Source organism: Heteronotia binoei, chromosome 3, assembly GCF_032191835.1.
Source record: "Heteronotia binoei isolate CCM8104 ecotype False Entrance Well chromosome 3, APGP_CSIRO_Hbin_v1, whole genome shotgun sequence".
In the NCBI taxonomy this organism is placed as follows: domain Eukaryota; kingdom Metazoa; phylum Chordata; class Lepidosauria; order Squamata; family Gekkonidae; genus Heteronotia; species Heteronotia binoei.
In genome coordinates, this window is record NC_083225.1 from 179,296,233 (window position 1) to 179,311,114 (window position 14,882).

Here is a 14,882-nt window from a genome sequence, read left to right on the forward strand (position 1 = left end):
CAAAAACTCTGTGGTAAAAATGGATTCTACCATTTCTGTCCACATACCTGAGTGTTGTCCAGACATCTCAGACGTAACCAGGGGTGGAATTCCAGCAGGAGCTCCTTTGTGTACTAGGCCACATCCCTCTGATGTAGCCAATCTTCCAAGAGCTTATAAGACTCTTTTTTGTAAGCTCTTGGAGGACTGGCTAAATCAGGGGTGTGTGGCCTAATATGCAAAGGAGCGCCTGCTAGAATTCCATCCCTGGATGTAACGATGTAATTTCTGGTACACACCAAAAGTAATGTTGCAACATTGCCAGTGATGTTCCTTCTGCTCCTTGCAAGTCCCCCTGCTGGCCAGCTGATCAAGGGGGTAGAGTCCCTCTAGCTTGCCACCCTATTCCTGCCCCAAAGTCTCCAGGTCTCCCAACCCAGAAATTAAGGCCTGCAGTTTGTGTAGTGGTTAAGTGTGTGGACTCTTATCTGGGAGAACCGGGGTTTGATTCCCCACTCCTCCACTTGGCCTTGGGTCAGCCATGGCTTTTGCAGAGCTGTCCTTGAAAGGGCAGCTTTTGGGAGAGCTCTGTCAGTCCCACCTACTTCACAGGGTATCTGTTGTGGGGGAGGAAGGCAAAGGAGATTGTAAGCCACTCTCTCTGAGATTCAGAGTGGAGGGCGGGGTATAAATCCAATATCATCATCATCACCACCATCACCATCACCACCACTGCCGCCATCACTATCATCACTATCTTCTTCTTCTTCTTCTTCTCATCAGAGATCAGCATGTTCATTTACACCCCACCTTTTTATCCATCAAGGACCCACAATAGCTTACATCCTCCTCCTCTTCTCCATTTTAATCCTCACAACAACTCTGTGAGGCAGGTTAGGAGGACAGTGTGTGACTGGCTGAAGGTCAGCCAGCAAGCTTCCATGGCCAAGTGGGTTATGGCCACAAACATGGATTTGTTTCCACCCTGGAGTGCATTAGATGATGTCTATAAATGCACATTCCACTCAGTCATCCATTAGAAGCGATACTGCACAGAAGTTAATCCATTGTCTGTCCAGCCATTAGTGCAATGCATTGGATAATTGGTCACTCATTCATCACGCATTAATTTAATGAAGTTTTAATTAGACGCCTGGGAAAGTATCATTCGTGGGAAAGTATCATTCGTGGCAATGGCATTTTTTATATATATGCAAAATCGTCCCAATCAAAAGGAAGTTAATCAATAGGACAATTTAGTCTCAGAAACTTAATTTCGGCAGCACTTAAGGGCTAAACGGCACATCATCATATTGGGATTCCCCAAATGAGCCTGCAAACATGATTGGTGGTCCTGAAAAGTGAGTTTAGGAGTAGGGTTGCCCACCTCCAGATGGAGTCTGGCTGGGGTGGAATTCTAGCAGGAACTCCTTTGCATATGAGGCCACACAACCCTGATGTAGCCAGTCCTCCAAGAGCTTACAAGGCTCTTTTTTGTAAGGTCTTGGAGGATTGGCTACATTAGGGGTGTGTGGCCTCATATGCAAAGGAGCTCCTGCTAGAATTCCACCCCTGAAGTCTGGAGATCTCCCAGAATTACAACCAATCTCCAGGCTACACAAAATGGCAGCATTGGAGGGTGGGATACATGGCATTATAACCTCCACAGGTTCCTCCTCTCCCCAAACCCTGTCCTTCCTATGCTCCACCCTCAAGTCTCCGGGAATTTCCCAACCCAGAGTTGGCATGGCAACCCTATTTTGGAGCCTCACATTGGATAGAGACTTTTGTGCTAAGGGGTGAGTGGATTCACCTCCAGCACTGCACCTCCCATTGAAAATGGCCTCCCCAGTTGCTTGAAGCTATTGTGGTGGTACATAAGAACATAAGAGAAGCCATGTTGGATCAGGCCAATGACCCATCCAGTCCGACACTCTGTCACACATTGGCCAAAAAACCAGTTGCCATCAGGATGTCCACCAGGGGGTCAGGACACAAGAAGCCCTCCCACTGCCCCCCCCCAAGCACCAAGAATACAGAACATCACTTGTCCCAGACAGAGAGTTCCATCTACACCTTGTAGCTAATAGACACTGATGGACCTCTGCTCCATATGTTTATCCAATCCCCTCTTGAAGCTGTCTGTGCTTGTAGCTGCCACCATCTCCTGTGGCAGTGAATTCCACGTGTTAGTCACCCTTTGGGTGAAGTACTTCCTTTTATCCGTTCTAATCTGACTGTTCAGCAATTTCATTGAGTGTTCCCGAGCTCTTGTATTGTGAGAAAGGGAGAAAAATATTTCTTTCTCTACCTTCTCCATCCCATGCATAATCTTGTAAACCTCTATCATGTCACCCCTGAGTCGACGTTTCTCCAAGCTAAAGAGCCCCAAGCGTTTTAACCTTTCTTCTTAGGGAAAGTGTTCCAATCCTTTAATCATTCTAGTTGCCCTTTTCTGCACTTTCTCCAATACTATAATATCTTTTTTGAGGTGTGGTGACCAGAATTAGTGGTGGTGGTGGAGATAGTTTGCACTGAACTGCCACGAAACAAAGGCAAACAGTTTTGAAACAAGAGTCATTTGAAGAGCAGAGAGCTCCAGGTAATAGCTGAGCTGCTGTATTTCCAACCAATCGATGTTTCCAAGTTGTCTCCAAGAGCAGCTACATGAAGAACACGTTGCAGAAGTCTAGTCTGGGAACTACCCTGCCATAGATCATCATGGCCTGCTCAGCTGCATCAAATAGGCAAGATAAATTCCATATGAAAGGAAGCTGGAAGACAGCACTTCGGCCGCCATATGTTTTCCCAGGGCTTTTTTTTTTGTAGCAGGAACTCCTTTGCATATTAGGCCATGCCCTCCCATATAACCAATCCTCCTGGAGCTTACAGTAGGCCCTGTACTAAGAGCCCTGGAAGCTCTTGGAGGACTGGCTACATCAGGGGTGTGTGGCCTAATATGCAACGGAGTTCTTGCTACAAAAAAAGCCTATAGACTTGGTGATGGAGGCAGGGCAGGACAGAAACCTCAGTGGAGTACAGTACCATAGAGCCCCCCCCCCCAAGCATCCATTTTCTCCAGGGGAGCTGATCTCTGTATTCTGGAGGGCTGTAATTCCAGGGGACCCCCAGATCCCAACTGGAGCTTGATATCCTTATGAGATCAAAGACTTTCTGCACTGGAAAGCCAATGGGCTGAGTTAAAGATCCATCCCACATTTGAACCTTGTGGCGAGTGACAGCCAGTTTCAAAACTGAACCAGCTTCAAAAAATATAAGCTCTACTGAATTGCAGCAATATTGATTTTAATGAAATAGGAGTGCCACTCTGAGAACAGTTATGCCCTTATAAATCCACCGAACGATGGGATTAGATGAGGGTAACCACAGCGATCATTAACCAGGGACTAAAGCAGCAGATTAGCTGAGGGTGTAAAAAATAGGAGTCGTTTTTGGTCCGGTTGGAGTAGTCTTTTATTTTTTAAGGCAGAAGACAATATTGTGTAATATTAAGATATTTGATGCATGCCCCCAGAAAAGGCAAAGGAATACACATTTGATTTTAGGAATATAAATACAATGACCAGTTTTCAATATACAGAACACTATATAAGCCCTCTGAAGATAGATGGCCCAGGCTAGCCCACTGTGGTCAGATCTTGGGAGTGAAACAAGGTCAGCCTTGGTGAGGACTTGGATAAGAGATCACCAAGGAAGTCCGGGTTGCCACACAAAAGCAGGCAAAGGCAAAACTCCATTTTTCTCTTGACTTCAAAACCATGTAGGCTGAACCTTGACGGCACTAGAATCATAGAATTGGAGGGGACCTCCAGGGTCATCTAGTCCAACCTCCTGCACAATGCAGGAAACTCACAAATACCTCCCCCTAAATTCACAGGATCTTCATTGCTGTCAGATGGCCATCTAGCCTCTGTTTAAAAACCTCCAAGGAAGGAGAGCCCACCACCTCCTGAGGAAGCCTGTTCCACTGAGGAATCGCTCTAATGGTCAGGAAGTTCTTCCTAATGTTGAGCCAGAAACTCTTTTTTATTGAAATTTTGAAAGGGGGAAGGGTAAAGGAATGCAGAAATGGAAGGGAAAAAGGGATAAAGTTAAAATAAAGTCAACAATGTTTTCCCCCCTGCATCACTAGATTGCATGAAAGTACTCTTAGTCTTAACAAATTCCTAGCCTATCGGTTATGCTAAATAGTTTGCTTCTATAAATTCAACCATAGCAAAATGAGGAATACATTAGATAGTGCAACAGATAATTTACATGACCAAGTTCATGCTTTAAGCCATTCATAAAAAGCTTTCCAGAGATTTTCTCCATCTTTTGGTATTTTGCCCTTAAGATGAAGTGCAAGTATATCCATTTCTGCTGTCTCTAACATTTTATCAATCAAATCTTGTTTCTTTGGAGCTTCATGATGTTTCCAATGTTGTGCTATCAAAAGTCTTGCTGAAGTTATGATAGGTAGTCCCCCTGTGCAAGCATCAGTCATTTCCAACTCTGGAGTGACATTGCTCTCACGACGTTTTCATGGCAGACTTTTTACGGGGTGGTTTGCCATTGCCTTCCCCAGTCATCTACACTTTCCCCCCAGCAAGCTGCGTCCTCGTTTTACCAACCTCGAAAGGATGGAAGGCTGTGTCAACCTGGAGACGGCTACCTGAACCCAGCTTCCACCGACACAGACCTCTCCACCAGGGCAGAACTATTACTTTGTAAGGTACAGACAAAAGCAAAGCAAGCAAGGCGCAGCAGAATAAAACTCCCCCAAACATTCCCAGCACAGTTACAGAGATTACAGAGAACAGAAATATTCATGGCAAAGCCGCTTGACACTGCCGTTGATCTCGAAGGCACTGCTGGATTCAAATCTAGCTCTAGAGTGTCAGAAGCACTACTGCTGACTCGTGTGCCTATGTGGCAATGTGTAGATTTCCCATGTGGGTATGACTTCTGTTCACATGAAAGTGAATCTACATGGATGGAAACCCAACGCAATGTCTCTCTGTCAAGTGATATGATCACCATCTTCAAGTACTTGAAGGACTGTCATCTAGAGGATGGTGCAGAATTGTGGCCCCAGAAGGTAAGATCAGAACCAATGGGCTGAAATTAATTCAAAGGAGTTTCTGGCTCAACGTTAGGAAGAACTTCCTGCCAGTTAGAGTGGTTCTCAGTGGAACAGGCTTCCTCGGGAGGCTGTGGGTTCTCCTTCCTTGGAGGTTTTTAAACAGCGGCTAGAGGGCCATCTGACAGCAATGAAGATCCTGTGAATTTAGCGGGAGGTGTTTGTGATTTTCCTGCATTGTGCAGGCGGTCGGACTAAATGACCCTGGAGATCCCTTCCAACTCTATGATTCTATGATTCATCGGGACTGATCACTTGGGAATTTCTCCCCACTTCCTTCCCTAGTCTGTTCTCCTGAGAGTCCCCCCACACCTGCCTGTTCCGTCCCTAACTCAAAACCACAAGCTTTGCCACCCAGGAAAGGAGCAGGTGGAAGAACCTACAGCCGTTATGCCTTCTGCTTCATTTCAAAGCTACAGCCCAAATCTTCAGGTATTATCCTGGCAACACTGTTAACAGGGCTTTTTTTGGTAGCAGGAACTCCTGTGCATATTAGGCCACACCCCTCTTATGTAGCCAATCCTCCAAGAGCTTTCAGGGCTCTTCTTACAGGGCCTACTGTAAGCTCTTGGATGACTGACTACAGCAAGGGGTGTGGCCTAATATGCAAAGGAGTTTCTGCTAAAAAAAAAAAAGCCCTGTCTGTTAATAACCACAAATTGAATTCGTGGGAAACATCCTGTGACCAGCTGATCAAACACAGCATTTGTGGGGTATCGAAGCCTGCCTTAAATGCAGGGCTTTTTTTTGTAGCAAGAACTTCTTTGCCTATTAGGCCACACCTCCCTGATGTAGCCAATCCCCCTGAAGCTTACAGTAGGCCCTGTAAGAAGAGCCCTCTAAGCTCTTGGAAGACTGGCTACATTAGTGGAGTGTGGCCTAACATGCAAAGGAGTTCCTGCTACAAAAAAAAGATCTGCTTAAATGTACCTGAATTCCAGTTAGCACCTTAGAAGCACCGACGGCTTAAGACCGGGCCTTGGGCAGCGGTTATAAGTGCGATTGGTAGGACACGGGCTGATAATCATCACTCTCCATGAGCAGAGGCTGGGTCTCTTCTAAAATCGTTTTCTTCTTCCGACATCCCAGAATGGTGCATCCAGCTATCAGGGCGGTGAGGAGACCACCTAACAACGCTGCTCCCACCAGCCAGGGCCAGATCTGTCGGGCTTGTTCCCAGTAAGGCACCAACAATGTCTGGAAAGGGTCATCTGCAAACAAAGGAAGGAAAAACTCTCGTGTTAACATCGTCATAGAGAACAGCAGGGGTCATTTAAAGCCCTATATGGCCTAGGACCTGCCTACCTTAGGGACCGTCTCTCCCCACATGTCCCCAGAGAGTACTGAGATCGGGCTCTCAAAATCTGCTTGCTATCCCCAGGCCAAAGGAGGCCCATCTGAAATCCACCAGGGACAGGGCCTTTTCTGTAACGGCTCCTTGCTGGTGGAACCAGCTGCTGGAAGAGGTGAGGGCCCTGCGGGACCTTGGCCAGTTCCGCAGGGCCTGTAAGACAGCCCTCTTCCGGCTGGCCTATAATTAACTGGCATTAGAAATTCTATAGAAGGTTCAGTGTAGTATTTTGATAGATCGCTGTTTAAAAGTTTTATTATTTTACCGTTTTAACTGTTGTAATTGATGTATTTTAAATTTAAAATTCTATGTTAGATTTTATATGTTGTGAGCCGCCCTGAGCCACTTCGGTGGGAAGGGCGGGATATAAATTGAAATAAACTTAAACTTAAAACTTAAATTTCATAGAAAAAGAGGTGCCGGAGCTCATAAGAATAACTCATTTGCATCACTCGTTTGCCTATGCCACACACCTCTGACATCACCAGAAGGTGTACTAAATTATATCAGCTCAGCATCTCCCTTAAAATGCTTCTTGGATTTTAATTGTCATAACAAAACCTTACTCCCATCTTACTTTTAAAATTACCTTCTCCTCTGGGGCCACAGTGGCACGATGAAGATTTCCATCTGTCTGCTTTGGTTATTTCCCCATTTTTTTTGTGGGGAGGAAATATTAGAAAGTTTGTCAAATCATAGAGTTCAGCAAACTAAGTGTAGCTCTATTAGATTTCTGCTTTGTTTTAATGCTGTGCTTTGCCTTGTTTTAATGTTTTTATATTTTAAATGTCTTAATTGTGTAAATGCCTAAACTTAATTTTGTTATGTTGGATTCCATGTGTTGTGAGCCACCCTGAGCCACCTTGGTGGGAAGGGCGGGATATAAGAAAGAAAGAAAGAAAGAAAGAAAGAAAGAAAGAAAGAAAGAAAGAAAGAAAGAAAGAAAGAAAGAAAGAAAGAAAGTTCTCCTAGGGTGTTTGAACAATGGAGCCTAGCAGCAAGTATTGAGGAGGGTTAGGGTGCTGAGAGAGATTCCACAGGGCCTGTAAAATGGTGCTCTTCCACCAGGCGTTTTTGAATCAAAATCGACAACAACAGGAAAGCAGAAGTTAATCCATTTGGCCCACCTCCAACATCATATTGTGACTGGGGTCTTTTTCTTATAGGACATTCAGCAGAAATAATACTTAAATAATAAAATTTTAACACTGATGGAGTTGGTAGTCTCCTGCCATCATCCATACATCAATCTATTTTAATGTGAGATCAAATAGCACCTACCATTACGTAATTGTACATATGAACATATGAAGCTGCCTTCTACTGAATCAGACCCTTGGTCCATCAAAGTCAGTATTGTCTTCTCAGACTGGCAGCGGCTCTCCAGGGTCTCAAGCTGAGGTGTTTTTTTCACACCTATTTGCCAGGACCCTTTTTTGGAGATGCCAGGGATCGAACCTGGGACCTTCTGCTTCCCAAGCAGATGCTCTACCACTGAGCCACCGGCCCTCCCCAAATTGTTTTATATATTTTTATTTAGGATGTACTTGTATTTTTATCTTTTGTCAATTCATGTTGGCCTTATGTCCTCTTCATGTGAGCTGCCCTGAGCCTGATTCGGCAGGAAGGGCGGGATACGAGTCGAATAAATAAATAAACAATAAAAGAAAGAAGACAGGAAGAAAGAGCGCAGTAAAATTTTGAGGTTCCAGATAGGGTTGCCAATCCTGAGGTGAGGGCAGGGGATCCCCCGGTTTGGAGGCCCTTCCCCCACTTCAGGGTCATCAGAAAGCAGGGGGAGGGGAGGGAAATGTCTGCTGGGAACTCTGTTATTCCCTATGGAGACTTATTCCCATAGAAAACAATGGAGAATTGCTCTGCGGGCATCTGGGGCCCTGGAGGGGATGTTTTTCGAGGTAGAGGCACCAAATTTGCAGCATAGCATCCAGTACCTTCTCCTCAAAGTACCCTCCAAGCATCAAAACAATTGGACCAGGGGGTCCAATTCTATGAGCCTCAAAAGAAAGTGCCCCTATCCTTCATTACTTCCTATGGAAGGAAGGCATTTAAAAGGTGTGCGGTCCCTTTAAATGTGATGGCCAGAACTCCTTTTGGAGTTCAATTGTGCTTGTCACACCCTTGCTCCTGGCTCCACCCCCAATGTCTCCTGGCCCCACCCCCAAAGTCCCCAGATATTTCTTGAATTGGACTTGGCAAGACTAGTTCCAGAGCTTCACTCCTGTGAGCTCCTGCCCCAAATGAGACCTCCTGGGTGGTATTAGCAGTGCAGGCTGGGGTGCCACGTTAGGCTTGCCTAGGGTGCCAGGCAGGCTAGGGCCAGCCCTGAACCAAAACATTTCTAAATTTCATTTTGGAACAACCCAACCAGGAGAAGGAAATGTTCTGAATACCCCAATTTCTGGTCTTTCAGATGGTTATAGCAGGCAGACACTGAGAAGAAGAGGACAGGATAAATACCAGCATCATGGCTAAAAGTAGCAATACTTTCAGTCCACTCGCAATGCACTTTGCCCCTGGATCTCACTGCGTGAAACGGCAACTTGCGCTCGCCAGAGGTCATTAAGTGCGTCGAAAGTGAATTGAAATGGCATTATTCAGTGCATGTGGAAGCACCTTAGCTAGGCACAGAATTAACCCTCGAGCACGATCGCATCCTGCGACTTTTCCCCTCCCATTTCCACCCTCCGTTAAATATCTGCATCGGCAGTCATCTTAGACGCTTTCCCCGGCAGATCGTCTCCAACCTCTTCGGAGCTCCCCAGCTGATAGTTACCTGCTTCAAAAGACTCGGCGCTGGGAAACATTAATTACTTTTTAAAAAGAACAAACTGCTGTTTCCCGCTATTAATTAAGTCAGTGCTGAGAACAGTCGTCCTAACCTCCACAGTGTTTTTTCGCATGAAGGGGACTTTCCCCCTCCCCTTGCGTTTCAATTATTTTCCTCTCCCCTGTAGGCTGAGACAATTCCTGTGGTTAAATTTAATCCTCCCCCCCCCCCCACCACCTTCCTTGCAATCAGATGTTTTCAATCTCATTCTCCCTGAACCCACATTTTAGGAAACCAAACACTTGTACAGGGGTGGAATTCTATCAGGAGCTCCTTTGCATATTAGGCCACACCCTTCTGATGTAGCCAATCCTCCAAGAGCTTACAAAAAAGAGCCTCATAAGCTCTTGGAGGATTGGCTCCATCAGGGGCGTGCGGCCTAATATGCAAAGGAGCTCCTGCTAGAATTCCGCCCCTGGGGCTTGCCAGCCTCCAGCTGGTGGTTTGAGGTTTTCTGAGATTACAACTGACCTCCAGGTGATGCAAAGTAGTTCACCTGGAGAAAACGGTCACTTTGGAAGGTGGGCCTTATGGTGTTATACCTCACTTAAGCCCCTCCCTTCCTCAAACCCTGCCCTCCTCAGGCTCCACCCCCAAAATCTCTGAGTATTTCTCAATCTGGAACTGGCAACCTTCACCATCAATCTTCCTTAGGGCCAACCAGTCAGCCATCATCAACATCATACATCAAATGGTCAAGTATCCCACCTTATTCATGTGTTATAATCAGGGCTTTTTTTGTAGCAGGAACTCCTTTGCATATTAGGCCATGCCACCCTGATGTAGCCAATACTCCTGGAGCTTACAGGAAGCCCTGTACTAAGAACCCTGTAAACTCTTGGAGGATTGGCTACATCAGAGAGGCTCACAATCTCCTTGTCCTTCCTCCTCCACAACAGACACCCTGTGTGGTAGATGGAGCTGAGAGAGCTCTCACAGCAGCTGCCCTTTCAAGGACAGCTCTGCGAGAGCGATGGTTGACCCAAAGCCATTCCAGCAGCTGCAAGTGGAGGAGTGGGGAATCAAACCCGGTTCTCCCAGATAAGAGTCCGCACACTTAACCACTACACCAAAATGATGAAATGATCCTCTCCAGGCTGTTTTGGACTTTCATACCAGCAATTCCCCATGTTCCTCTTTCTGAGTGTTATGTAAGTGGACTCAAGGGAAGACTTTGGATGTTTCTGCCGGGCTCATTGGAGCCGTACGGACTGAGCTTGGGGACTTGGGAACAAAGGGCTGCAGGATTCAACCCCCTGCAGCCCAGGACCAATCACAAGCCCCCACCGGTTTGAATGACCCAATAACGTGCTTGCGTGGGAACCCAGAATTGTATATAAGTTTGGCCCGTGGGCCTCAATGCCAGTCTTGTAATGCGACCCTATACTATGTGACTCCTATTAAAGAGCTTGTTATCACTTACTCTGAGACTCTGCCATGCATAGAACCCACTATATTATACCAAGATTGCACAAAGGTAGAGGCAGCTGTCTCAAAACATGGCTTTTGCGTTTCCAATCCGAACCTAAATAAAGATCTGACACAGGTAGGCTGTCCGGTCCCTTTCAGCATTACCTGGATTTGCTAGATATTCGTAATCATATCCCAGCTCTTGCGACAAAATGAAGAATTCGACGTTCCTGTAGAGAGGAATGAAGGGGACCATGTAGGCTTCCCGGTTGTGTCCGATGGGGGCGTTGGCTGCAGGGTAAACCTCACGATCGGGTCGGTGTCTTCTGAGCCACTGTTCAAAGATGCTACAGGAAGAGGAATTTGCGTTAGTAGTCACGCCACATAGGTAAGGAACTTTTTGAAAAGAAAAGCAATGCAGCTGGTTCAAGACCCTCAAAGAGGTTTTCCCTTTTGTAAGCCGATTGGAGAGCCGGTTTGGTGTAGTGGTTAAGTGTGCAGACTCTTATCTGGGAGAACTGGGTTTGATACCCCACTCCTCCACTTGCACCTGCTGGAATGGCCTTGGGTCAGCCGTAGCTCTGGCAGAGGTTGCCCTTGAAAGGGCAGTTGCTGTGAGAGCCCTCTCCAGCCCCACCCACCTCACAGGGTGTCTGTTGTGGGGGAGGAAGGTAAAGGAGATTGTGAGCCGCTCTGAGACTCTTTGGAGTGGAGGGCGGGATATAAATCCAATATCATCATCTTCTTCTTCTTCTTCATTTGAGGCTGTGTGCTGACATAACAGGGGCATAAGAGCATGGGATTCCCTGGTTTGGAGGCCCTCCTCCCCCTTCAGGATCATCAGAAAGCGGGGGTTGGTGGGGGGAATTCTGCTGGGCACTCCATTCTGCCCTATGGAGACCAATTCCCATAGGGTTTAATCAGGGATCGATTTCTAGAAAAATAGGTAGTGGAGCTCATTAGCACAACTCATTAGCATATGCTGCTTCTCCACCAGCCAAAAGGAACCTGACTCAAGAAAGGAGAGCCCTGGGTGAGCGAGGCCTGCTTGGGCTGGCCAGAGATCCAGCCAGCCCAAGCAGGCCTTGTTCACCTGAGGCTCTCCTTGGCTGCCCCCGCCCCCCCCCCCCGGTCAAAAGGCCAGCAAGCCACCTGCCATCCAAAATCACATAAGAAGTGGAGAAAGGGTGGCATGGGATTCTCCGGGGGCTGAGAGTGTGGCAAAGCTCCTGGTGGATGGCTGACTGCCTGCTCTCCTAATCCAGGGTTTGTTATGCAGCTGCACCTACTATTCAATGGACAAGGTAGGTGGGGAGGAAGAGGGGTAACCCTCAGAAAGGTTCAGGAGCTATGCTCCTGTAAGCTCCTGCTGAATTCAAGGCCTGCTTAAAAGAAGCCTGCAAACTGCTTGTTTTGGAAACTGTGTGTGCCTTTAAATCTAAGCAAGAGGAAAGGTGAATGGGTAGGGTGAATAAGCAGAGCTGCATGGGTCTTCCCAGTGAGTGTGCAAAGTATGTGAGAAAGGAGGAGAAAACATCAGAGTTCCTCTGTTTGTTTGGAGGAAAATTTCACCCCCTAGGCTGCTCTGCTTTCATTTTTCTGTTAGTCTGTAGCTGATTGAAATACAGCAGATGGTTACATTCAGCAACTCCCATGAGTAAATTGCCCCAGTGAGATTACAAAAGTGTGTGCATCCTGGGTTTATTTTGGCTGCTTTATGATAGAGTGTGTGAGAGTGTTCACTTTCATTTAGTGGAAGTGCAGCTGCTGGAGGCTGAGGAAATGAAGACTGTATTCAGGAGAACTACTCTGCTGTATTTTTATTTATTTATGTTAGGGAATGGAAAAGTCTTTCAGCTTCACCCCCAAAGTCCCCAGATATTTCCTGAGCTGGGCTTGGCAACCTCATGGATTTAGTATCACACAAACACATGAAGCAGCCTTATACTGACTCAGACTATCAGTCCATCAAGGTCAGTCTTGTCTATTCAGGCTAGCAGTGGCACTCCAAGTCTCAGACAGAGGTTTTTCACATCTCCTAGATGTCCTTTTAACAGGAGATGCCAGGGATTGAACCTGGGACCTTCTACATGCCACAAAGATGCTCTCCCACTGGCCCACAGCCTCCACCTAAAACATAAAACCTTCCACTGAAAGAAAGAGCACTTCTGTGGGGTTTTTAAAAAGTTCTTAATAGGTAAACTTTTCAGTTGAAAAAAATTGCCTCCTTTATCTCATGAAATGGTACAGTGCTTCAAGGGCACTGTCCAGTGTCGCAGAATTTTGGGTTGGGTCTCTTATGAAATGGGCACTAACACCTTAAATTACTATATTTCTCTTTGAGTTGGCGTTCACAATTATTTTGGATGCAGTTATGGAATTTGGCCACTAGAGGTCTCCATCTTTCAGCACCATGGGGCTTCTATATTAGGGCTAGATGGAGTAACTGAGTGAAGGTTCAAGCCACCTCTTCAGGCAGAAAGTACCATATATGGTAAAGATCCTTATATGGCAAGGAGGAAACAATATGGAGGAGGCAGCCCCAGTAAGACCCAGAAAGTAGGTGAAAGGTAGAGAGGAACTGGAGACAATCTGATTGTTTACAGTAGGCTGTAGAAATTGTTGACAATAAATGATCCAGTAGATCTGATATGAGATCGCTGGAGCCTTTATAAGCTATGAATTTTGGGGGCCAAGCTGCTGATCTGTGCTAGAGGTTTGGTACACTGCCTCTATGTCAGATCATGCCAAGCTAACTGGAACTTAGACTCCTGAGTTGCTCTGCAGAGACAGTTTCTCTGCTGAACAACCTAAGAGGAGAAACAGCCTTTGCTGGTTTTAAATCACCTTCTGTTTGGGATCTCAAACATGCTCAAACATAGTTTAATGCTTTGCTAGAATATAGAGCACAGCTCTGTTAGAATTGGACTTGGGACTTAGATTCTAAATGGGAAAATGTAGACTAATAGGGATAAGTCCCTGTTGGGACTTAGATTTTTCATTATTGCTTTATTGTATGTTATGCTTTATGCTTGATTGAATTCTAATTGTGTAACTGTTTTCTGTTTGCTTTTCTGTCCATATATTTGAAGCCTATCTAAAGGAGAAACTGAAATGTACTAAGTTTATCTAACTGCTTTGTTTTCTATCCATTTGAAGAAGCCTTCTGTCTAAAGGAACTGTATGAGCAAGTGTAGTAATGTAATCTCTTGTTTTGCCTTTCTAACTATATCTGAAGTCATCTGTCTAAAAGAGAAACTTGGAGTCTAATAAATTGTTTGCTTTCCTAAACATGGAGACTAAGAAAGTTTATCTACAAGGTCTTAAAACTTATTAGTGAGTATGTATTAACCTTCTGATAACTGCAGATTGTTTTGATAACTGCAGGGTTTTAGTTTTGGGTTTTCTGTTGCTGGGGGTACAAAAGAAATCCCCCAACAAATTATTCTGGACAAAAATAAAAACAACAGTTTTTAGAAGAAGAAGAATTGCAGATTTATTTCCCGCTCTTCTCTCTGCATCAGAGACTCAGAGCAGCTTACAATCTCCTATATCTTCTCCCCCCACAACAGACACCCTTTGAGGGCTCTCACAACAGCTGCCCTTTCAAGGACAACCTCTGTCAGAGCTATGGCTTACCCAAGGCCATTCCAGCAGGTGCAAGTGGAGAAGTGGGGAATCAAACCCAGTTCTCCCAGATAAGAGTCCACACACTTAACCACTACAAACTGGCTCTTTACTGAATGGATGTGTTCTTAAGCCGTCACCTGGATGGCCAAGACTAGCCTGATCATGTCAGAAGCTAAGCAGGATCAGCCCTGGTTGGTACTTGGATGGGAGACAACCACAGTTACTACAAAGAGGCAGACAATGGCAAACCACCTCTGAACATCTCTTGCCCTGTCACCATAAGTGAGCTGATGCTTGATGGCATTTTTCACCACTGCAGGTTGGATCCAGTGGTGCAAAAAAACACGAGAGCTGCTAACAGACTGGCACTTTGGGTCAACCTAGAGACGCCTCAGGAGGCAACCCCCCCAAAAACCTCCACATGCAAACATCTGGCGGGCATCCCATTTTCATACTCACCCCGTCCTTGAGGCTGTTCCACCCACCTCAAAAAGGCACCACAGCAAAAGTGGTGCCTCTGG

General features: G+C 45.9%; 1 protein-coding gene across 1 annotated transcript in view; it reads right to left on the reverse strand.

The window, feature by feature from the left end:
• Positions 1 to 6,047: 6,047 nt before the first annotated feature.
• Positions 6,048 to 14,882, reverse strand: part of TYR (tyrosinase) — a 52,113-nt gene continuing 43,278 nt past the window's right edge. Inside the window, exons 4-5 of the mRNA XM_060235194.1 lie at positions 10,897 to 11,078; positions 6,048 to 6,333 (exon numbers count right to left, since the gene is read on the reverse strand). Coding sequence (XP_060091177.1) covers positions 6,113 to 6,333; positions 10,897 to 11,078 — 403 coding nt within the window. The 3' untranslated portion in view covers positions 6,048 to 6,112. The remainder of the gene's footprint in view (positions 6,334 to 10,896; positions 11,079 to 14,882) is intronic.